Source organism: Ostrea edulis, chromosome 8 (genome assembly GCF_947568905.1).
Source record: "Ostrea edulis chromosome 8, xbOstEdul1.1, whole genome shotgun sequence".
Lineage (NCBI taxonomy): Eukaryota > Metazoa > Mollusca > Bivalvia > Ostreida > Ostreidae > Ostrea > Ostrea edulis.
In genome coordinates, this window is record NC_079171.1 from 41,223,902 (window position 1) to 41,248,340 (window position 24,439).

At 33.6% G+C, this 24,439-nt stretch overlaps 1 protein-coding gene across 1 annotated transcript in view; it reads left to right on the forward strand.

Moving 5' to 3' along the window:
- The first annotated feature begins 2,826 nt into the window (after positions 1-2,826).
- LOC125661686 (multiple epidermal growth factor-like domains protein 11) overlaps positions 2,827-24,439 on the forward strand; it is a 34,357-nt gene continuing 12,744 nt past the window's right edge. The window contains exons 1-11 of the mRNA XM_056147620.1: positions 2,827-2,895; positions 6,956-7,186; positions 10,130-10,384; positions 14,124-14,261; positions 14,968-15,105; positions 16,152-16,292; positions 16,865-17,002; positions 17,149-17,289; positions 17,379-17,487; positions 17,572-17,725; positions 19,599-19,614. Coding sequence (XP_056003595.1) covers positions 2,844-2,895; positions 6,956-7,186; positions 10,130-10,384; positions 14,124-14,261; positions 14,968-15,105; positions 16,152-16,292; positions 16,865-17,002; positions 17,149-17,289; positions 17,379-17,487; positions 17,572-17,725; positions 19,599-19,614 — 1,513 coding nt within the window. The 5' untranslated portion in view covers positions 2,827-2,843. The remainder of the gene's footprint in view (positions 2,896-6,955; positions 7,187-10,129; positions 10,385-14,123; positions 14,262-14,967; positions 15,106-16,151; positions 16,293-16,864; positions 17,003-17,148; positions 17,290-17,378; positions 17,488-17,571; positions 17,726-19,598; positions 19,615-24,439) is intronic.

Below are 24,439 nucleotides of genomic sequence, written 5' to 3' on the forward strand. Positions count from 1 at the left end.
GAAAATAATTGGGCACTTTTTAAAACTCCATTTTCGACCCCTACCGAGCTTCCATACTAAGTACTTCCGGAAATTTTGAAAACCCAGATGCACAACTACAACATGTAGTCTAACATAACTAAAAAATTCAGCACTCTAGCTTTTATTGTTTTTGAAATTTTGGAACTTTGGACAGACAAAATGATTATCTAAACATCGATAAAAGGGGGTAACTTCCGACCGGAAGTGAGTTTTCAAAACTTGAAATGGTGGGACAAATTTCAGATGACAACACCTCACCCTTGAAAATTTGAAGCAAATCGATGGAGTCATCTCTGAGAAATCCTCTGGACAATATCAGTAAGGGAAAAAAAAAAAGAATAATAACTAGACACGATCTCGTTGTTCGCAACGAATAGGGCTTCCGTCCCATTCCTGACGAGAAAAGATCTTGACTGGAATAATTTAATTAGCGACGAACGACTATACTTGCAAAACTGAACAATTTTTGTTTTACATGTCTTATCAAAATTTTCTCGAGAAGGAAGTTCTTGATTGTGACACTTAGCAGATCTTGCAAATCTGAACAACTTTTGTTGTATATGTCTTGTCAAAAGTTTTTGGACAAAAATGTTATTGATTGTGATAAAAATCTGATAGTTCATGTGAGCCATGAGACCAGCAGACCTATTTCTTGATATGGTTAGTTAAAGCTTGCGAAAAAACAACAACTTTTGTTTAATATGTCTTGTCAAAAGTTTCTCGAGAAAAAAGTTAATAATGTTATTTACTGCGATACAAATTCAACTGATCAAGCGAGGCCTATTTTTATATCAATATTTTTAATACCATTAGATAGATCTTACAAAACTGAACAACTTTTCTTCTACATGCTCTAGATATCTTACTAAAAGTTTCTTGACAAAACTGTTATATATAGAAACAATAATCCGACTGTTCAGGTGAGCCATGATACCCGTAGGCCTATTTCTTAATATTGTTAGTTAAAACTTGCGAAACTGAACAACGTTTGTTCAATATGTCTTGTCAAAAGTTTATCGAGAAAAAAGTTATTAATGTTATTGATTCCGATACAAATTCGACTGTTCAGGTGAGCCATGACGCCCGGAGGCCTATTTTTAATATCATTAGATAGATCTTACAAAACTGAAACTTTTATTCTACATGTTTTATCAAAAGTTTCGCGAGAAAAAGGTTAACTAGTGTAACAGAAAGCCAATGGTTCAGGCGATCCATGAGGCCCACGAGTCAATTTATTGATATGACAATAAAGACTTCATTAAACTGTACAACTTTTGTTATATATGTTTAAACAAAATATCTATGAGTAGAAAGTTATGATTTAAAACGTGGAAAAAAAAATGGGCACTTTTTTATACTCCATTTTCGACCCTTACCGAGCTTCCATACTAAGCACTTTCGGAAATTTTGAAATCCCAGGTGCACAAATACAACACTAACTAACATCACTGAAAATTTCAGCACTCTAGATTTGATCGTTTTTGAGGTTTTGGAAAGACAACGCATCAACCCTGAAAATTTGAAGCAAATCGATCGAGCCATCTCCGAGAAATCCTCTGCACAAAATCGGTAAGGAAAAAAAAAAACAAGAGGCCCAAGGGCAACATCGCTCACCCGAGTCACTTGGCTCATATTTAGTTATTTTCCCTATATAGTTGTATACAAAACTTTAACCCCCCCCCCCCTTTGTGACCCCGTCCTCCCCTGGGGTTATGATTTGAACAAACTGAGATCTGAAATATGTCAGAAAGCTTCCATGTAAATGTCAGCTCTTCTGGCTCAGTGGTTCTTGAGAAGATTATCTTTAAAGATTTTCCTTATTATAGGATTAAACATTCTTTTTGAAGAATTTGTCGATGTGTAAACTCCGGACATTTTACTGAGAAACTGAATAAAAGTGCGAACCACTTTTATGTTAAGTTTGTGAGTAAAATGTCCGGAGTTTACACATCCATAAATTCTTCAAAAAGAATGTTTAATTCTTATAATTCCAATACATTCACTTTGTTAACAATTGCAAAACTTTGAATAGTTTCCCCGCACTATGGTATTTGTTTTCAGGCGTGTATGAATACTTCGCGTTTTCGGATTTATTGATGTATAAACTCTTGTTCAGCTTTATTTTTGTCCAATCAAAACAATTGTAATAAATAACAGTGGAATTATATTTGTATGTAAAACTTTGATCCCTTATTGTGGCCCCATCCAACTCCCGATGGCCATGATTTGAACAAACCTGAATATGCAGTATATCAGAAAGCTTTCATGTAACTCTCGGCTTTTCTGGCTCAGTGGTTCTTGAGAAGAATATTTTTCCTATATATTTGTATGTAAAATTTTGATCCCCTATTGTGACCCCATCATAACCCCAGGTGCAATGATTTGACCAAACTTGAATCTGCACTATATAAGAAAGCTTTCATGTAAATATTAGCTTTTCTGGCCCAGTGGTTCTTGAAAAGAAGATGAAAATGTGAAAAGTTTACGACGACGACAGACAGACAACGAACACATTTGGATCTAGATTTTGATCTAAAAAGGAATAATGATAAGAAAAGTGAAAAAGAAACAATAGAATAATAAAAGGGTCTTCCGCTGATGACGGAAGACCCTAATAATGATAATAATAAATCAGTGTGATTAACACTCATGCAATTAATTGAAGACATCTGAAATATGTCAACAAATACCTTTCTTACCATTAACAATTCAGTCTTTAAAAACCCGTGGCCATTCACCCAAATCATACAAACAGGTCGCGTTACGTCGGAGAAGTTCAATCTAATTTTACTTCCGTGTCTTGATCCTTATATGTTGCCACCATGCTGCAGATGTGTCTGATATCATTGGCTTTACAGCTGTCCACTGCTTATGGTATGATCTCGTAAAATAGTTTACGTTTATTTTAAATTTGTACAGTGTTTCATCGAATGTCGTATAAATTAGGAATTCAAGTTAAATCAGTAGTAGTATTCGCTGCTAAAGCATGTAGTTTATTCCTATCCTTACCATTGTATGACTCATCGACATATTTCCTGCATAACATTTCAATGTTTGCATTAATTCTGTTTACACAAAATGCATGGCTTTATCTACATGTATAAAGTATGTTTGTAATGTGTTTTATCGTGTTCATGGTAGCTACCATTGCAGAAAAAAAAATCACAAGCCGCATTTTTCTGTAGCGATTTGCTGCCATCATCACCTAATGAAACAACACATAAATGTTTTTTGTTGTTTACATTTATAGTGTGCATTGTTTTAAAATATAAACTAGATTTGTTAGTTTTAAAATAGCATATGGTTTATCTGTAAGTAAAACGGAACAGCAACTGCGCCCTTTGAACTTGGCGACGCTCCATATTTGGTATTGATAACACATAAAAGTGGCAGTGTACTAAAAAAAACGGATGAAACTAGTCTTCATTATGTTAGACAAAAACAATGCCAATCTAAAAAAAAAATTATAATACATACATACACACAGATATAGATAAGATAAGATAAGATAAGTTTATTCCAATATTGGGCCCAGAGGGCATAACAGTGAGACAGTTTATAAAGAAGGAAATTCAAAAAAGAAAGAACGTTTACAACATTAACTACAGGCTACATGGACTGCAAACTGCATGTGGATGTAGCATGTTGGGGAAACAAGTACATACATATATGAATTGCTAATCATGTGTATACACAAGTAAATGGACAGTATCAGTAATATACCAACATATGAATAATAAACTATAATGATTTTTGCAGTTTTAAAGCATCACTTCTTTTTCTGAAAGTTTGCACTAAATATTCACTCAATTTGACAATTACTGGTTTGTCTTCATTAATCATCAACCAAGTAAAGTTGTCCTTATTTGTTAGATAGATGAAATTTTTGTTGAGCTTGTATATACCATTAAAAAGATATTTCTCTCTTCAAAATAGAATGGACAATCAGTAAGGAAATGAAATCCATCTTCTACACAATTAAGGTTACATAATTCACAAATTCTTTTGTTTCTTTCTAAAGAAATCTTCTGGCCAAAATTGGTTTTTGTAAATTCATATCTTCCTCTTTCAATTCGAAGGTCATGTGCACTAATTCGAAATCTACATAAAGTTTTTTGACAGGTTACACTTTTACTATAATGAATTACACTGATTCAATTACAACTAATGGCACAAGACTATCTTAGATTATTAAATACCAAGGCGCAATTACGGTATCAATATCGGATGTCAGATTGTTACTTGTTTGATTTTTTTCAAAGCAAAATAAGGCTGTGTTCAAAACAATTCGAGCCAAACATTTGATGATTGTGGTTAAAGATTCTCTAAAGTATTAAAGTTTTAATGCGATAAGAACATTTAGGTTGGTCGGTGATATGATTTTAAATGGTTTTTTGTTGTTGTTTGGTTTGGTACCTTTATGCATTCTTTATATGAAATTTCAAAAATCCTATAAACATTGATACTGGATATGATTTTTTTGGCGATTATCTGAATAATTTACGCTCAATATGCAAAACAAAACAAAACAAAAAATATTAAAAAAAAAGACAGGAAATTCAGACTGATTTGTTTCCAAATTGAATTTGTTTTCATACCAACTAAAATATTTTCACAAATTAACCACTTTTAAGAGCATAATATTTAAACGTTGTGTTTGATGTTTAAAAAAAATGTGTTTTAGAGAAAGAAATAACAATTTTCAATGACCTCGGATGACCTTCAGTTCATTATATTTTTTTATCCAATTCATTGACATGCCAATATTTTTGGTTAGTCCTGTAGCTATGGACACCATCTTTAAATCATAGTAAAATAATTAAAATCTAATTGCATTCAGTAAATGTTTTTGACCATTTTCATAGAAAACTCTATCCTCAGAAAGATATTTTTAGAGGCGCTGAGGAAATTCGGACTGCATTTTGGGCAATTTGTTTTTGCGTTACGTGGATAATATTTTCACATCATAGTGTCTGCACATAGACTGTTTGTATGGTGACCATTAAATATAGCCATATTACAACATGTTTGTTTGCTGCACATATTTTTGGATCAACAACTGCTAAATTTTGGCCTTTGTGTTTTTTCAACATTGTTAGGTCTCAGGGGTTGTTTCCATGGAAACGAACTCATTTACATATATAAAAATTGTCATTTTTTAAACAGGAGAGACCTCCTTTCTATGATAAAATGATTTTCAGAAGAATCAAATTACTTTCATCTCAGCATCATATCCCCTTAAGCGAAGTAAACGTTTTTTTACAAGAATTTACAAAGAAAGCGTTTTACACGAATTTTGAAAGTTTGGCATTGACAGATGGGTTAGCAAACAGTGACACATATGAGTAAGGAATGGAAAGAACACACGTGGTTTTTCTGCCCTGCCAAACGTCATTAATGCACCTGAGCATGCATTAACACATAATACACCGTATGTGTATACCTACAACAGGGGGTACGGTATATATAGAACATGTTGGACCACAATAGAAACTAGCTATATGCTAATTTGTGTTATCATGGATAAAAAAGGCTATTATTATTATTATCATTAGAACAAAAAAGAATTAATGATTATATTAAGTCAACAAGTTAAACATCTTGTGTTTTATCTTTTATTTTGACTTAGTGACCGCAGCACTTCAAACCTATATAGGGATGACTTCTGGCAGTCTATTTCTAAACTGAATACTTGTATCTTAACATTTAGATTAATAATTAGAAGACTTTTTGATTCCATTCAAGGATGAATTCTCCGTTAGCCCTTTAGATATTCCATATATTATGAAGTGAATCTGTTACTTCCTTGTGATGGATCGTAAATTTCACTTTAGTTTTCATTTCTTATGTTTCAGTCTTTCTCTCCGGGTTCAATAATAATCCACAGGTACGAACTTTCACATAGATTTATCCCAAATAACGCTAACCTTTCATACACGCCGGTCTCGTTCGTTTTTAAATTTGGTGTGGTATAGTAATGTACATTATACCAGGTGTAGAACTAAATTCAAATTAAATTATCTTAAAAATATCTAGGTCGATTTGAAAAGGCTATGTTTGGGTAGAATTGTTTTTAAAAAATATCTTTTACAATGCTGTTTCTCGAGGGGTGGGGCTTTTGGATATAAAATTTGAAAGGGTTCACATTTTAATTGAAGTCGTTTTCAGTTCTCATTAATTCGTGAAACAACATAATGTCACAATCGAGGGGGTAGAAATGACAAAGCCCGGAAAAAGGGGTGGGGTAGAAAATGGCAAAGCCAGAAAAAAAAAGATGGTAGCCACAAACACTTGCTCAATATTTGTCATGGTAAATTAGTGGTTTTAAAATAAATATGCATTATTATGAAGTACATGAAATGGTAGATTATGTGGATTACTTCCCGTTCTCTCTGCAATTTCTGCTTTCCTTGTTCATGGTAAGCCTTTTGATTTTACAAAATACTAACCTCCTCATAACATCAGTGCATACAATATTTTTCACTCTCTGTTATGTATAATGGCAAACAATCTAGTATTTAATTAATCATTAGGAATGGTCGTGTAAAGTGTTGAAAAGTCATAGGTTTTGATGTCGTTGATTTCAGAAAGGCCTTGCGATTTCAAGTTTAGTAAATTATCGTTAGAAGTTTTTAAAATTCCATATTTGATTTACACCACTTCTGGCATATATAGTGGCACAGCACGTTTGAAGTTTCTCCTTCACAGCTGTTATGTTTTTCGTGAGGAGCAAATGTACATGTAGAGGCTTGGTAGAACACTTACTGGATCCAGAACTGTATCTTTTGTAAGGGTGTTGTGGGGTTTAGGAATCCAATATAGGTACAGTAAATCCAAGCCATTATCTGCATCAAGTCCATAATAAAAGTATATAGCTTAATAAATGTACGGTTTTGAACGCTCGATAACTGAATTAGTGTTTTGATTTCTACAGAAAATATTGCCCTCTACAAGCCGGCATGGCAGCTTTATCGATATGGAGATGATGCCACATTCGATGCAAGTAACGCTGTGGATGGACTCAAATCAGACCTCAGGGCCTGGGGAGGACAGTGTGCGATATCAATATTTGATAAAGAGATAGCCACATGGAGAGTGGACCTAGAGGACATCCTCAGTATACGCCACATTACCATTTATTACAGAACAGAAAACGCTGCATGGGGTAAACTACTTAGCAATTCGCTTGTAAATTGTTAGAAGATGCTGGTTTTTGATTTCATACATATAGATGTATTATCAAAATGATTAATACTTGAAACCATTTTACTTCTATACTGTAGACTCCTTATGTTATGAGAGTACTTAAAGAACACATCACTTTTTTCCTAAACCTTTTTTGATTTTCAAATTAATTCATTGCATGCCTAAAACTACTTTACATATGTTTTAAATGAAACAGTTTCCGTAGTTTTAGAGTTTGAAAGGGATGACATTCAAATCTTGCAATATGCATATTTTCTTCCATATTTCACGCATCATTATTTGTGACGTCATGTACGACCTCAAGCGAGAACATTCGAAAACAATTGTGAGCCATTTCATAAACAGATTAGATTTGATTGACAAAAAGAACAATTATCACATTAACGGCTTGTAAATAACATTGCATCAGGGTGTTTTGTGCAGTTTAAAGGTGTTACTTGCTGTCAGTAGGGAGGATTTAAACTGTTTATTTTTCAATTTTCAAAAGAAGGTATGAGGGAAAAGACGTGAATATTGTTTGTCAGCACAACAACTTTGCCATAAAAAGGTAGCATTTGCCCATGTACTTTTAAAAAAAGCATTTGATCAAAGACGTAGATAAACTGCGGGAAAATGGATCTATCGAAGCTAAGCACTGTTACATATAGGCCTACGGCATATGCACTTCAAATTCAATACACACTCGCACCAACTGACCTTCACCTTGTATAAACATATAGGCAGAACGTGTGCTTGCAATTTCTCCCAATTGGTTTAAAGATAAAAAAGTAACTCAACTTTCAATTATAAATACTGAAATATTATATGTTCTTACTTCGAATTGAATTATAATGTTTTAATTCATCTTTTTAAGGAACATGTACGTGATGTTCAACAGCAGTAGGCCCGCGCCGCGCTCCCACTTCCTAACAACACGTAGATTAAAAACAATGATAATTAAAATTGTTTGAGTAGAATAATTTAAAAGTATAGTGATTTTCAGTATAAATTTGATCATTTTAATTTATTTTTTTCTAAATTCGACCTTGACCGTAGGTCTAAGCCTATGTATGTTATCCAAAAATAAATGTAATAATAATTGTACTGTTTATTAAAAACAACGCTAACCAGAGATGCTCAAAGGAATAGCTTCACCAAATAGTGTTTTGACAACGATCTCATGTAAACATTACTTAAACGCAAGTGCAAATTTCATTCTCGCTACATTTGGGCTGCTATTTGTATACACTGGTGGCTAAAAGATACAAGACTTGGGAAATTTGTCAACATCGAAACATCAAAATAAATGGTATACATGGTAAATGAATTAGCCCCCTAAACCAGAGTTTCTAAAGATATCTAACATTACTTTACAATAAGTAGATCGACGAATGTCGCATATGAAGTCACTGTACCACATGACTACCTAACTAACTAGCCTTTTTGAAATCGGGGTTTAGATTTAAGTCGGTGTTATGGCTAATTACCGCAATATTTCGGCAAACGAAGTATTGAAATTAATTTCTATAAGCATAAGGAAGACAAAATGCATATAATGTTGAATACTTTGAAAACACCAGATATATCCTTTAAGGTAACGTTTGCGACATTTTAGCATGCAGCCAGCACATTTACATGTATGTTGCGTATCAGTATGTTCAGTAAGACATTATCACAAAAAATAGACATGCCATTTTATAAACAAATGGGGCTAATTTTTAATTTTTTTTTTTTTTTTTTTTTTTTTTTTTACATTTTCTTGATCTCTGTACAAGAGAGAACACTAGTTGTATAAACATTGAACTTTAAAATATTCGTGTCATTTTATGACCAGATGGGCCTAAATATGTGATAGTTGACATTTTCTGGATCTTTGGACGAAAGGAATACTACTGGTAGGAAAACTACACGAGGCAAATTTATGGGGTAAAAAGCGAGTAAAGTTTTAAAACATTTATAACATATTATGCTACTTGGTTAAGCAATCATCATCAAAAGCACAAAAATTAGCACTTCTTATATCTTAAATTAAAAACATTAGAAGAAAAATGCATAATGAACAGTTTCAGAAAGTCTACGCTGGAAAAAAAATCACTTTAAACATTTATAAAAGCAAAAAATAATAATGATAATAAACTACCAACCTGATTTTGTTTCCATTGTAACATATTAAAAAGAATTATTTCATTTATGTAATTTCGTGGGGAAATGAGTTAGAATGAGTCCTCCGTATCCGTTGCTTGCCGTAAGAGACGAATAAATGTGTCGGTTCTTCGGATGAGACCGCAAACATCGAGGTCCCGTGTCACAGAAGGTGTTGCACGATAAAGGTCATTATCCCTGCTCTTGACCATAAGCGCCGAACATATAACTCAATTTCGCAGCCCGTCACCAACAATGGTGACGTCGCCATATGAGTGAACAAAAATCGTGAGAGAGACGTTGAACAACATACAGTTTCGGATTATATTAAACATTGTAGAAGTTTGAAGGGTGCATTGAGCATTTTCAAATCCCGACCCAACAATGATAATCTGTATATATTTATTTATCAAATAGATAAAGTACATGTAATTAGAGAGATAACGCATAGGCAGGATTATTTTTTAAAGAAAATATATGGGAATGCCATAATGGATTCCTAGTTCTGTTAGTTTCAGACCTTTCAAATTTGAAAATGCTCTACAAACAATTATCGATTACAACAACACCAAAATGAATCCTATTTTCACTTGTCCCCGTCGCCAAACACAAATATTTGCAATACGATATTAGAAATTAATACAAATCACACAAGTTTCCCTCTTTCTCTATAGCTTTTGATATTTTTGGAACAATGTATGTGTAATGAAAAATGACGAAGAGTGGTAATGATTTGTCTGTTACTTTACATGCAGTTTGTTGTGTTTATGTTTTATGTCAGGTTCGACAAGTGGCTTTCCTGGTAGATTTTTGGGGTTTTCCTTGTACGTATCAAACACAACAGACAGAACAAAGGGAAAATTGTGTTTCCACGACACAAGCTACACAACAACTACCATCCCAGCCGTCTTCAACGTCACCTGTCTAGTTCACGGACGATACGTCATCTACTACAACGAAAGACTGCAAGGAAAGACGTACCCTCCTGATTATAGCACCCACGCATATAATGAACTCTGTGAAGTAGAGGTTTACGGTATGTTTGAATATTTTATCATTTTATTAAGATATATCTAGTGCATGTTTTACTTGCATACTTTAGAAATTAGTTTCAATACGAAGACACATGCATTAAATCCATGACGTTTTGATCCAGTGTACACGTAACAATGCATTTCCATACATACCAGTTTATTACAATTTTGTATCTAGGAACTCATTTCATATCGGATATATTTATTACATTTGTAAGAGTGTTTCTAATTTCGTCAACACTCCGCATCTTTTACAACTAGTATTTATCATATTCGAAAAGAACATTAAAGTATGACAGTGACATGCATAACAGAGTTTGGAACTTTGCCTAAGTTTATGAAAAAGAAATTAATCAACAATTTTATATTGAATGATATTACTGTTATTTGCTCCATCATTCCATCGCCACGAAGGTTCGATGACACGATGGTTCGATGACACGATGGTTCGATGACACGATGGTATGATGACACGATGGTATGATGGTGATGGTGCAGCGATACAATGGTGATAAAATGATAGTAATGGTAAAATACCATGATACTACCATCGTCACCGTACCACTGTGTAATTACCCCGTATTATATATCTATACGCGGATCGTCGTACGAATTAGAGACCTTTAGTTACAATGGGGTTTTTTGCGAACGTATGACGTCATGAAAATATATGTTTTATGAAGACAGGATACATTGCTTGTACGTCTAACTACGCGTTTCGACCTTGGATGGAGTGATGTACACGTAGACAGTAAACGTTGCGTTAACTTTAAGATTTTGCTACTGATATTCAGTCGTGTGAATTGTAACTTGTGTAATGTCAGACCTTGTCCAATTATGTAATAATTTCAGGCATGTTTTGTGACATTCTTACACTCACTCTTGCTGAGCATCCTCAAAGTATACATAAACCATGTGTTGCATTTATTGAACTAAAAAGAAAGAAAAAAGTTGGTTCATGGTATTTTTACAGTATTTCTTCACAGTATTTGTTTATAGCATTACTATATATACAGATGAACGTACCGGGAGTTTAATTTGTTTTTTTTATCATTATTTAATTCTTATTCATGTAAAACGTATACGGTACCAATTTTGATGCACCAGATGCGCATTTCGACAAACAATGTCTCTTCAGTGATGCTCAACCGAAATGTTTGGATTCCGAAATAACAATGAAGTTTTAGAGCTATTATAGGGGAAAACAGTGTGCCAAAAAAGTGGAGTTAAATTCGTCTAAGGATAAGAGCTATGCGTGAGGAAGATAATCCTTAATTTTGAAATGAATTTCTAAATTTTATAACAGCAATTAAATATACATCCGTATTTTTAAGCTAGTAACGAAGTACTTAGCGACTGGGCTGTAGAGACCCTCGGGGACTAACAGTCCACCAGCAGAGGCCTCGACCCAGAGGTCATAATGTAAAACTTATACGGTACCAATCTGGATGCACCAGATGCGCATTTCGACAAATAATGTATATTCAGTGATGCTCAATTACAAGGAATCCATGTATACACAATCTAATCGGAATAAAGGACAATGCTCATCGCTCAGTACCATAGGGTTATTGAACTTATATTGGTGAATATTGGCACGAGTTGGCTGTAAAAATGCACGAACTTGCGACTGCATTTTTACAACCAAGGAGGGCCAATATTCACCAATATCAATTTAATAACCTTTTTATGATATAGCTAAAGTATGTAGTTGTTAAATTATATCCCTATTCATTCTAACTACTCCAAAATAGACGATAATTCATCAATATTGGCCTCTAATATGAAGGTGTGCAATAACAGCATGCATTTCTTAACTGTTCAATATTTTACCTGTCATTAATGCGTGAAGGAAACTGATTTTGTGAATGAGGACATCATAATGTATATACAGCAAAACATTTTGTTTAAGTAAATAAAATGAATATCAAATACCGGCTCTGTCTGATTCGGAGTACCCTCGTCTGTCATTTTGGCTTGTTTAAGTCGTTACAGTGAAATCAATATTGAACGCTCATACTCGGAATGTTTCGGACGCACACAATTTATGCAATGCAAAGTTAGAGTTCAATAAATTCTCAGGATATTGAACTCTAACATTCTCTAGATTTTACGCAGATTTTATAATAGAATATATATTAGCTATACAATAAAGAGAAATACAATCTGCCAATAGCTGAATAAATAAGAATTATTGTGGACTGTAACGCGAGGAATTCATCAAAAATGTAATCGCTACTCATTCAGGAAATCTGGTAATTTTTTAATAATGAAATCTATAGATAAGGTTAATGGACTTTTAAACATATAAAGAAAGTTGTTCTTTGCGTTTTAATGCAAAAATCTTATTTATAAGAATTATTCACACATAATTATTTACTAGATATTCAGAAGCAATATCTAGTACCTTTTTATAACTTATTTCAAGACTGGCCTGGCTCATTTATTCATTAATTATCACAAGATATTTCCATCTGGCTGTTTTGACGTCTGCTAAGAGTACTTAAGGTATTATGCGTTTGACCTTTGTACAACTGGAATGTGTGCATGGGTGTGTTAGTTTAACAAATTTCGTATAATTAAAGAACATGTGCAAGTGTACGTATGTATGAACATGCGGTAGTATGACAAGGACAATGGCTAATAGTGTAGCCTACTTATGTCACTGTAATTTAATAGGAATATTTATTTGAATATATCAATTTCTAATAAAATGAAACCTATTTCAACAGACATATTTAATATGTTACTATATGTAAATTGTTAGATTTGACAAAAAATACGGTGTAATATTCTCTTCTGAGAAATGCTGTCTTATAAAGGTACATATAGCTCCGAAATGCAACTCATTCGCGCTTGACAAGGATAAGGACCGTACTTTACGTTAACATCGACATGTCAACAACCACGTGAATATATGAGTAAACATAAAAAAACACATACATGATTAGAAAAATATATATCATATATGTATTGGTGACAACAAACAACATTCTATTGATCAAAGCGGATAAGACATAAATCTTTAATTAATATAAGTAAATATATTTTCGTATAGCAAATATTATTGATCTGTTTTGGTCAGAAAAGTGTTACCCATTCTCTTGGTGCTATATGACCTGCATTTACTCATTCTAAATGACAAAGAAGGTTGATAATGCTCATTAAACATATATCGGGGCGTTATAGTTGAGCCACTTCTTCATTCACTATCTATGCCATGAACGCATGCGATTGCAATACTTCGTGCATGCAAAAATATACATAAATTAAATAGGGCGATGGTACCATAGCAATAACACGATGTCGATGTTACGATGTTAACATCGTTTCATCGCCATCTTAAATTGTGCTATCGTCATCGCAGCATCGCCATATTACCATAGCTTTATAGTGGCGTTAAGGGAATAGTGAAATGGGGCACATGACAGAAATAAAATTCAATACCAGCAGGCAAACGAGTCTATCAGATCATATTTTGGAAATCCATCACGAACAAAATTATGCAAATCAATTAAAACTAATCTACAGTCTCTATCTTGATATTGAATGACCGCTATGCAGATAACTCATTGGTATTGTAATTTTGTCGTCTCATTATTCATAATATTTGCATTTCAATTATATCTTTAAACGTTGATTCAAATAGTAATTTAGAAAGTAAATATTTTCTTAAGACTTTCCTGTAGTTTCTATGAATTTGATTGTGTTTTATGAGGCATAATTACTAACTCTACTAAGGTTGTCCTGTGCGCGGTTATTACGGACCTGACTGTTCGACCCCCTGCCCTGACACCTGTAGGCACAGGTATTGCCACATAGAGACTGGATCCTGTCAGGGATGTAAACCTGGATACCAGGGACATCATTGTGAACTACGTATGTCTGCTTCAGTGATACTCTTAGCTTAATATAACTTCAATCTATGTTGTTCAAGATTGTCTCTTTTCACTCCATGTGTAGATTTTGTAGCTTACAGGGCCTATTTCAAAACAGATACCCACGGGATGATTAAATATATGGTTCCTTGTGTAAAAGACAGGGAATGATACGTTTAAATGTATCATCGTGACAAACATTTAATTCATAACAATAAGTTGGTGTATAGATGACGCCCATTACACGTGGTGAACGATTTACCATCAGTACAGTGTTACCCTTTCCAGCCCGGGTAACAGGGTGATGTACATTTCCCTGTAAATCTGTCACACGTGTCACAGTTTTGGCACGGCAGTAAGCGGTTTTCTCCATGCCAACCGGCAGGACAAGCTGGAAAGAATAAGTAACAGAAAATGACGTGTCCTTCAACAGCGTTCGTACATTTTCTGAGATTCATTTCTGAAATAAAGTAATAAAAAAGTAACAAATTTAATGTTTGTCTAAAGTACTTAGACCTATAAGTGTATGCAATGTTTAAAATATGGTTTTTATCTGTCGCCATTTACACACCAACTTATTGTTATGAATTAAATGTTTGTTAAAAGTTTAAAATAAGTAGCTTCTTTCCTGCATTGTGCATTGAAGAATGTCAATATATTGTATGTGTGTAAGGTGATCTTGGTGTATTTTACACTCTATTTCATAGAATGTGATGGAAGAAAATATGGAGATGACTGTGCAGATGACTGCGGAGCCTGTCTAGATTACAAACAATGTCACCATATAAACGGATCATGCCTTCAAAGATGTGACGCTGGATATGAAGGAAACCTTTGTAAAACCGGTAAGATCTAATTTAATTTAAGAATGTTGAAATCAATGTAAAAATGCAAATAGTGATCCGGGTTATAACAGTTCCTCATTATCCCTTGCAACTAAATAGGGGTAGTCCTTGGGATAAGACGGCAAAACACCGAGGTTCCGAGTCACAGCAAGTGTCACACGATAAATATCCCTATGTAGTCAATGACCATACGCATGAGGCGCCAACATTTTACAGCTCTTCTCCTGCGATAGTGATGTCTACATATGAGTGAAAGATTCTCGAGAGGGATTCTGAACAATAAAACAAGAAATCATTTTTAAACCCACTATGCATGCTATTTACTTAATACCTGCAATAAGTTCCTTTCCATAACATATAATTAATTATACATTGTATATATCATAAAAGCAAATTAAATCAGCATTATATGAAGTAGATCAATGAAGGGTGAAGATAATGAACTGTGATCAATCCCATAACTTCCACAAGCAATACAAAATAGATAGTTGGACAAACACGGACCCCTGGAAAACCCAGATGTGGGATCAGGTGCCTTTCTGATGCAATTAGTTAAATATGTTTTCAGTTGCATGTAATGGTTGTTTAGACTGGTTTGCTAAGAAATTCCCCTCCTTCAGTGTGATTTAATAAATTAGTTTACGACTTAAAATGTTTAAACCTCACGCTATGTTCAATATAAGAAAGTTGATTTTTATGTAGATATGGGTTAGTAATGATGCGTAACTGTAAATGCTCGTTGATAGACAAAGACGAAATCTGAACGATCTGTGTACAATACATTTGTCTTAACCAATGACATGCTCATATCTGATAATTTGAAGTGGACAGCAAACTCTCTCTGTGACAAAGCGTCTGAACAGTTGATATACAGATAGCAAATACAGTACTATATATTTCCCTTGTCAGTAACGACAGATGGATTCACTCTGTTCTAGTATGCTTACAGTCATTGTTGTTGCAAAGATACAGTGACTGTTGTTTTTCAGAAGCATTATTATAGGAAACTAGAAAACAAGATTAAGGGATAACTTTTGCAATTGTAGCGTGTTCGATTGGTTTTTATGGGATTAATTGCCAGGGAAGATGTAGCGTTAACTGTGGAGTCCCTGGGAGGTGTAACAAGACATCCGGGGAATGTGATGGAGGCTGTCAACCAGGGTGGAGAGGAAATGTGTGTGACGCAAGTAAATGTTGTTTAATTTTGCTTTGATACACAGATTCAAATACCACCATATTTTACCCACTCTACAATTACAACTATCCAAATATAAGTACGACGTGAATGTATGCAAGGTATGTATTCAGAATTCAAATAACATTGATATGATATCTTGGTAATGATCTCAATTTCTGAACAAGCATATATCTTGGAACTGGATATGTTCCTTTTTTTAATTTTCATTATTTTGACTGTGATATCAACTCTTTTTATACAATCATGGAGGATTGCAACCTCAAACCTTTGAACAATCAATTGCCATGGATTATAACGGCAATTAGGACATAGCTACATTATTACTCTGTCATTTTGTGTTATGATTTCATATATGATGTCACATTACAATTTTGAAGAAAGAGGCCTAAAATCACACACCATCATTCTAACCATTCATTACGACCATCAAAGTCATATTACATTTTGTGTGCAATAATTTCGATCATATGTTTGATTTACCTAGGTTGTCTAAGGCTAAATGATATGATTAACTTGAAAATGTAAGTTTTTCCTTAAGTTTTATTCATACCATTACAATAGAGTGTGGTGATAACCAGTACGGACCAGACTGTAATCAAACATGCGGGAAATGTCGGGAGGGGAACCAGTGTCACCACATCAGTGGTTCCTGTAATGATGGATGTGAACCTGGATACCAAGGGGATAGATGTGATGAAGGTAAGATTTAAGTGTGCTGAAATACGAAATCTACGTATAAAGTAACTATATCTTGCTAAATGTGATTAGGGTAATACTGATGTGTGCTGAAATGCAAGATCCATGTACAAACTAACCGTAATTCATGAGTAGTTTTTATTTTCTAGTCTGCGAGTTTGGGCATTTTGGTACTAGTTGTAAAGCGGAATGTAGCGCGTTCTGTCAGAAATCACGTGATTGTCATCATGTGACGGGCTATTGCACCTCCGGTTGCAAAACTGGGTGGCATGGGAAGGATTGTTTAGAAGGTTGGTATGGACAGACAAGCTTATAGTAACATATTGTTGTAATATGGTATTCAAATAATGAATTTGATTGTATCAATTAATCATTGCAGTCGAAGGTCAAAAACAGGAAACGGACCTAAAATTGTATGCAGTCCTCGGTGCGTTGTGTTTCATATTACTTCTCATTGGGGTGTATGCTGTTTACAGAATCGTGAAATGGTAAGAACCTTCTCTCAAAATGGCCATAAAAAGTATCATAAAAATATCTTCGTGTTTCAAAAGGTGAATAATTTTTTTTTTCAGGAAGAGGAAGACATTAAACGAAGGTGAAAAATATCGTCACAGTGAGTCTCCTCCTTGCACTAAAGATCCTGCATTAAAAGTCAATGAAGGTGGGAATGTCATTAATGTATATCAAGAATTGGGAGAAATGGGTCAGTCCTCAATCTATGATCCTGTCGACTAGGAGATAGATATACATATATGCTATCAGATATATGTACAGTGAGTTGTGCACCCTCACTACAACGTCGGTTCCAAAATATTGATATGCACCAATTTGTTATAGTTTTGTTAGGACATCTGCTATTTTACAAGAAACATTAACTGTGATCAATATATGCGATGCATTTCCTTCCTACGCATAAGAATATGATGATAACATTAAACATCACCAGATTTCAAAGAAGAAGAATATTTATGTCAACATTCTTGAACCGTCATATCAGGAAGTAAAAATGTTTATCATCTGAGATATGGCGATCTTTATGTTTATTAATGTTATTTTGGAGTTATTTTTCCCCCTTCCCATCGTATTTCGTAAATACCATCTCGCTGTTTTCAAAACTCAATTCCGCACTTTTTTGTCAGATTGAAGCATTATGTTTGGTTTGAAGATAATTTGATATTTACACATTGCAAAAATACTATTATTTACTACGCTAATGAGTAATGTATTAAAAGTTGATATCATGTTGGTACATTGGACTGTATTGTGTTTTTGATATTCTTATGACCATGGGATTTTTAAGTGCTTTAGAAATGAAACATAAAGTTTTACAAAAGCTGTATTTAAGCGGAGTCTTATCTGTTGACACTTATTAAATGTTTGATAGTTTAAGTGTTTTTTGTGTTACTGTGAGAATTGAAGACTCACAATAGCCAATTTTCGATATATCGAATTTCGTTTTTGTACTTCGGAATTAAATTAATACATCTCAGCAGTTTTATTGTGTTGTCATTTCATAAGTAAATCTCAAAGTTATTTAAGTCACGTTTAACCCTATCTCTACACATACATTTAGATGATTTTAGATGAATTTAAAGACCAAATCACAACATTTCAAATATCGATTTAGATCGATATGTGCCCTGATTTGAGGTAGACATATATCATATGATTTTGTTAGGTATTTAATAGTGAAAACAGTTTTAAAAATGTCATGATATCCCATGATCCTAGAAAGTATACGGGGTTATATGTCATATAAATGTAGATTTGTTACTTTTCAAATATCTATATTACGACCCCTCTCTTTAGATTTGAGCAAACTTGACTATTAAATCACTACAAAAACATGACGATCAAATTAATCAATTTCATTCACAAATGAATATTTTGGTTGTTAAGTAACATCAATCATTGTACAACTTTGACCCTAATCTACCTTTCTCCATTCACTTCACACGATTTAAGCATAACTACATAGCATGGTGATTACAAACAAAAACCAATGACTTAAAAATATAATTGTTAGACAGATCTTAATAATTTTAAAAGACATTACAACAAAATATGATGAACATTAAGATAATTATACCTAAAAGTCATCAAGTGCAAAATTACAACACGTAATTTATTTACAGTTCCATCGTGTTTAACAATATGGTACATCACTATGTTCCACTCGATATGTAAAAAAATATTTCAGCATTAAAACAAATATATGTTCATGCTAATCTGAAATAATGTGATTTTTGTGTCAACTATATTTAGTTGCCAAACCATAACACATCAAACATATCAAACCATATACAAATACTGCCCGTTTTCCTCTACAAGTACGGTGTACAATGTATATGAATATTCAAGTATTTCCTATTTCTAGACATAATTCCTAATACTGGTTTGTTCCTATAGCGGACTTGTGTTTAAGAATATATGTATGCCGATCAGAACTTCACTTGGTCCTAAACTATAAAGTCAGTGCTTGTGGATACTCGATTGGGTCTGTAAATGTTTTCTATAACAAAAGTATAATTACACGTACTTGTGTAATTTTATCAGATATTATTAGAGTGCACATCTAATTCACATGTTAAATGTACAGATTAATTTTAGTAGAGGTAAGCTCATATTGATGCATTTTATTCGTTTAAAATTTTTAAAATCTCAATTTGGTTGTTCAAATTCACCGTTGGCAATGGAGTTGAAACACAGTCTAATTGATATGGCACAGGATCAGATAAAATATCAGAGTCACTTAAATCAGGTTGCAGTCTTTTATTGAACGACAGTTTGAAAAGTCTTTTTTAAGCGTTGAAATGATGTTAATTGTTTCATGGACAAAATGATACTTTTTACTTTTTAAGCGATTTTTTTTAGCGAGAACATAGGTATATATAATTCACGAGAGCGAATTTTGGCGACTGTATACATGTGATTTGAAAATAGATATCCATTACCTACAATGCGGAATAAATTGTTAGCGATATTAAGTTTCAGCGATCTCAACGCCTCGTTGATAACGCCAAAATTAAATCATCGCTGAAATGATACTTATATGATAAACATCTTTTGACTGATTAAAAGAACTTCCATTATATGCTACAATAGTCTTATTCATATGATACACGTCATTTTATCAGATAACAGTATTTTGATGCAAACTCAATGAATGAGAATCTATTGACTAAATCGATATTCTTCGGATTTCTTCTGATATTTGTTTTAATGAAAATTTCATATTCACATGCGATTTTTTTTAATATACATTTTGACTCCTATAATGTTCTTGCACATAGTTTTGTTAAATTTTAAAATGCAAGGAAAGATACTACGGTGCAATCCACACTCATTCAATAAGGAGATCAAAATACGTCAACATATACCTCCATACCATTAAAAGTTTAGCATTTAAAACTCCTTGGTCATTCACCCAAATCATATAAAATGATGGGGTCATTATCGGAGAAGTTCGGTGTAAATTTACTTCCTTGTGTTGATCCTAATGCATCGCCATCATGCTGGAAATCTGTTTGATAATATTGGCTTTACAACTCTCCACTGCTTATGGTATGGTCTCGTTAAATATTTCACATTTATTACAAACTGGAATTGCATTTATTTAAATTCCTATCAAGTATGATTTCACTTTAGATTAGCAGCTCTTATCAACATTGTTAGGTGCTCATGTGTGCAAAATGTTCTTCAATATTGTGTGACTCATCGGAACATTTCTTGCATAACATTTCTTTTTATATTAATGCGTTTTACACATCTGTATGGCTCAAGCTAAATACTACATACATGTTTGTATTCTGTGTTGTACAGTTTGATTACTGTATTTAGGATTTAACTTTTGGAATTATGTAAATCTTTTACATCATTAAATACGTTACTGATTAATCCTGGTTACCAGTTTTAGCGGTCGACGAGGAATGCTTATTTCCTCTTGGTACCTGATCCCGCCGCTGGTGTTTCGAGAGGCTCGTGTTTGTCTGTTTTTAATTTTGAACTCTTAAAAGGATTTGTGAGTTTCTCATTGTTGGTTACCTTTACTTTTCATTGAGAAGTTTAGCATCATATCCTCTGTTTCGATAGACAAGTGCATTACAATGCTGAATCATAGACATTGATCATGCATTTTTGTTTCCATGCATACCTGTTTATTTGGAAATCGAATGACAATGAAGTAGCATTTGAACCAGACAACATGTAGAAATCTGACTTTTTAAACTGTATGAAATAATTGGAAAATGGAATGCGCGACTAGATAGAAAATTGATTAATCTTACATAAGTACATTGTACATGTGATTCTTAATTCAAATGACAGGAAAAATTTTAACTCCTTTTTGGTAAAAATCATCAAAATATCATTTTATATCATTGTTGGATATTTCCATTAAGAACGTCCCTGGTGACGCTGATGATCGTGTTTTGTTGCGTGATGTTACATATGTTTGCTCTTCATCATCACTTTTCTACATGGAAGGTGAAGATAACGAACAGTGATCAATCTCATAACTCCTACAAGCAATACAAAATAGATAGTTGGGCAAACATTTAATACATGACAACTGTAATTACAGAATGAGAAAATGAACAATGTACACGAACTACATACGCATGTATTGTATGTAGAAAATATCTTCTGATACACGCGAAACTTCTGGATGTTTTAAACGTTAATAAAATGACGTCAATTTTCATACACTACAATTTCCTAAAACAGGTAAATTAGATTTAATCGTTAAGAAAATGAGGTCAATTTCCGTACATTGCCAATTCCTAAAACAGGTAAATTAAATATAAACGTTAATAAAATGACGTCAATTTCCGTACACTGCCAATTTCTAAAACAGGTAAATTAAATTCCCAGGATACTACATGTGATATTCTTCGATGTTCGCAATAAACTAATGTAATCCGCAATTTGAATTTGGTATTTTCTGGAACATATGGTAAATATCCAATATATTGGAGGTCTTTAAAGCATTTATATCTTTGAGGTTCATATTTCATGAAAACTAAGGTTTTCATGGTACTAAAGCTCCATAAACTATTGGAAAACTCAAGAGAGCAAATAGTTTACTGATTTTTTTAGTTTCGAAACTTAAAGTTTACAAGGCTTTACGAAGTGCGTCCCCTATTCCTGTTGGTATACGCAGCAGAAACTTGCTGCTGAAACCTTGAGTTTCTGTACTACTGTAAGGGGAATTATTTTGCGGTTTGTAATTTCGCGGTGTTTTGAATTTAGACATATTGGCGGATTCATAAATTCGCGTATTCAAATCGCCATAAGCCCCCCATTACTAATACATAATGTGTATTAACGTTTTCTTAAATTTGCGGGTTGGTCTAGACCGCGATTATAACGAAAACTTCCTCTACGATTTATTTTCCACATACCGTATTTCCACACTATCAAAACTAGTCACCGTTGTTTCCACACATTACCCAAGACTAAAACTACTTTCTAACCTACGTTTACGCAATACCTGCAGGGATTACTTAATGTAAATAACCTACCCTTCTCAAATATTTGACAACATAAATGAATGAAGGTTATTTACACACTTTAATATCAGTGATATATAGCCTCCTCCTCAAATTGACAATTCGTTTATCAATAGTTATGCAAACCGATTATATATTCATTGAGTGAAGTCGTTAAAAACGGAGACATTACCAACCACGCATTAATGCAGAATACATACCTGTACCTGTTATGTGCAATGCTTTTATTAAAGTTTCAAGGGACATACGTAAACATTATTAAACAATACATAGCGGGGTTAAGGTGTCCCGAGTGAAATAACAAGTAATAGCAGCATATTTATATAAAAGTAAAAAATGTTCACGCGTCGCATATTTTGAGTAAAAATCGTTTGTCAATACATAAACAAACATCGTATCACGTGGGGAAATCCTTTGCTTAACTATTACGTCGTCATCCCAGTGACGTGGATCTATTTTCATCCGCTAAACCTTTAGTTGTTTATCACCTCGGTACAGGTGAAAGATGCACTCAAATAATTTACAGTTTGGGTTTGACATGTCGACATTGATATGGTAGATTTAAATAGTGATATGGATCGGTACAATATCCTCTCAAATATAGCAATTCCCATTATCTCAACTCAAATGTTAGGCATTTTCCACATTCACATCCAAATCGTATCTAAACGAGGCAAAATATTGTACCTTCCGTATCAAAATCCTAAATCTGCAACTGTAGTTACCTTTCTGAATACGCCTTGATCGAAATAAAATATCGTCATCTTTCACCTGTATGGAATCGATATGTACATGCGTTGGTTTTCTTTATTCCAAATGACTATACACATCGGGGGCGATATCGAGGTCACAGAGTGATGTAAAGATTACTTTACAGTCTTTCCTGCACATACTATATATAAAAATATGAGACTTATATATTATCAAAGAAAGCTGGTCTGACAAACAGATTTAAACACATACAGCTTGAACACTAGATAACGGCAATCAGTAGCGATAAAATATTATGACATTTTCCCCGCGATACAACTATAGACATGTACGTCGTGACGTACTTTCATATTGTGACGTCATATAGTATGAAGTGCACCGAGGTACATTTTATTATGTTTATTTAACTTTACTCGGGAAACCTTGACCCTGCTGTGTAACATTGACCGTAGCTTGGTTGAACAATATACCACATGAACGACAGTACAATTATAAATAAGAAATGATTAAGAAACGCGTATAACCCTACGGTGAAAATTAGAAAGAGTTATACACTGGGTCAAATGCTGTCTGACGTGTTTCATACCGATTGTTAAGCCGTTCTTGGCACACTGATTTTGACTGCGGATAACTCCGTTTACCTGATCAGGATATGGGGCTCACGGCGGGTGTGACCGGTCAACAGGGGATGCTTACTCCTCTTAGGCACCTGATCCCACCTCTGGTGTGTCCAGGGGTCCGTGTTTGCCCAACTATTTATTTTGTATTGTTTGTAGGAGTTATGAGATTGATCACTGTTCATTATCTTCACCTTGCATTTGATATCTGCTACTGTAATCAACGTGCGTATCTTCTTTTCATCGATCTAACCCTAATAATGCATCTCAATGTCTGCTCTTGTGAATTCATCTTGGTTTGCATGTATGCGTTTTAGTCAAAGCCTTTCCATCCTTTATGAAACACCAAACACTTTCTATGACGGTGTTACTGATCAATTTTATTTATGAAAACATACCTGACCATTTACAAGGTATCAAAGAATATCGAAGTTTGTCAAAATTAATAGTATTCTTAGATACGCTGATAGTGGGGAGAAACAACTGTGGTTATCTATGCAAGTTATTCATTATATTCGATGGGTTCATACTATAATTTAAAAATGTATTGTGAATTCATTATTACTATAACGTGCCCTTTAGGATATCACACCGATGCAGAA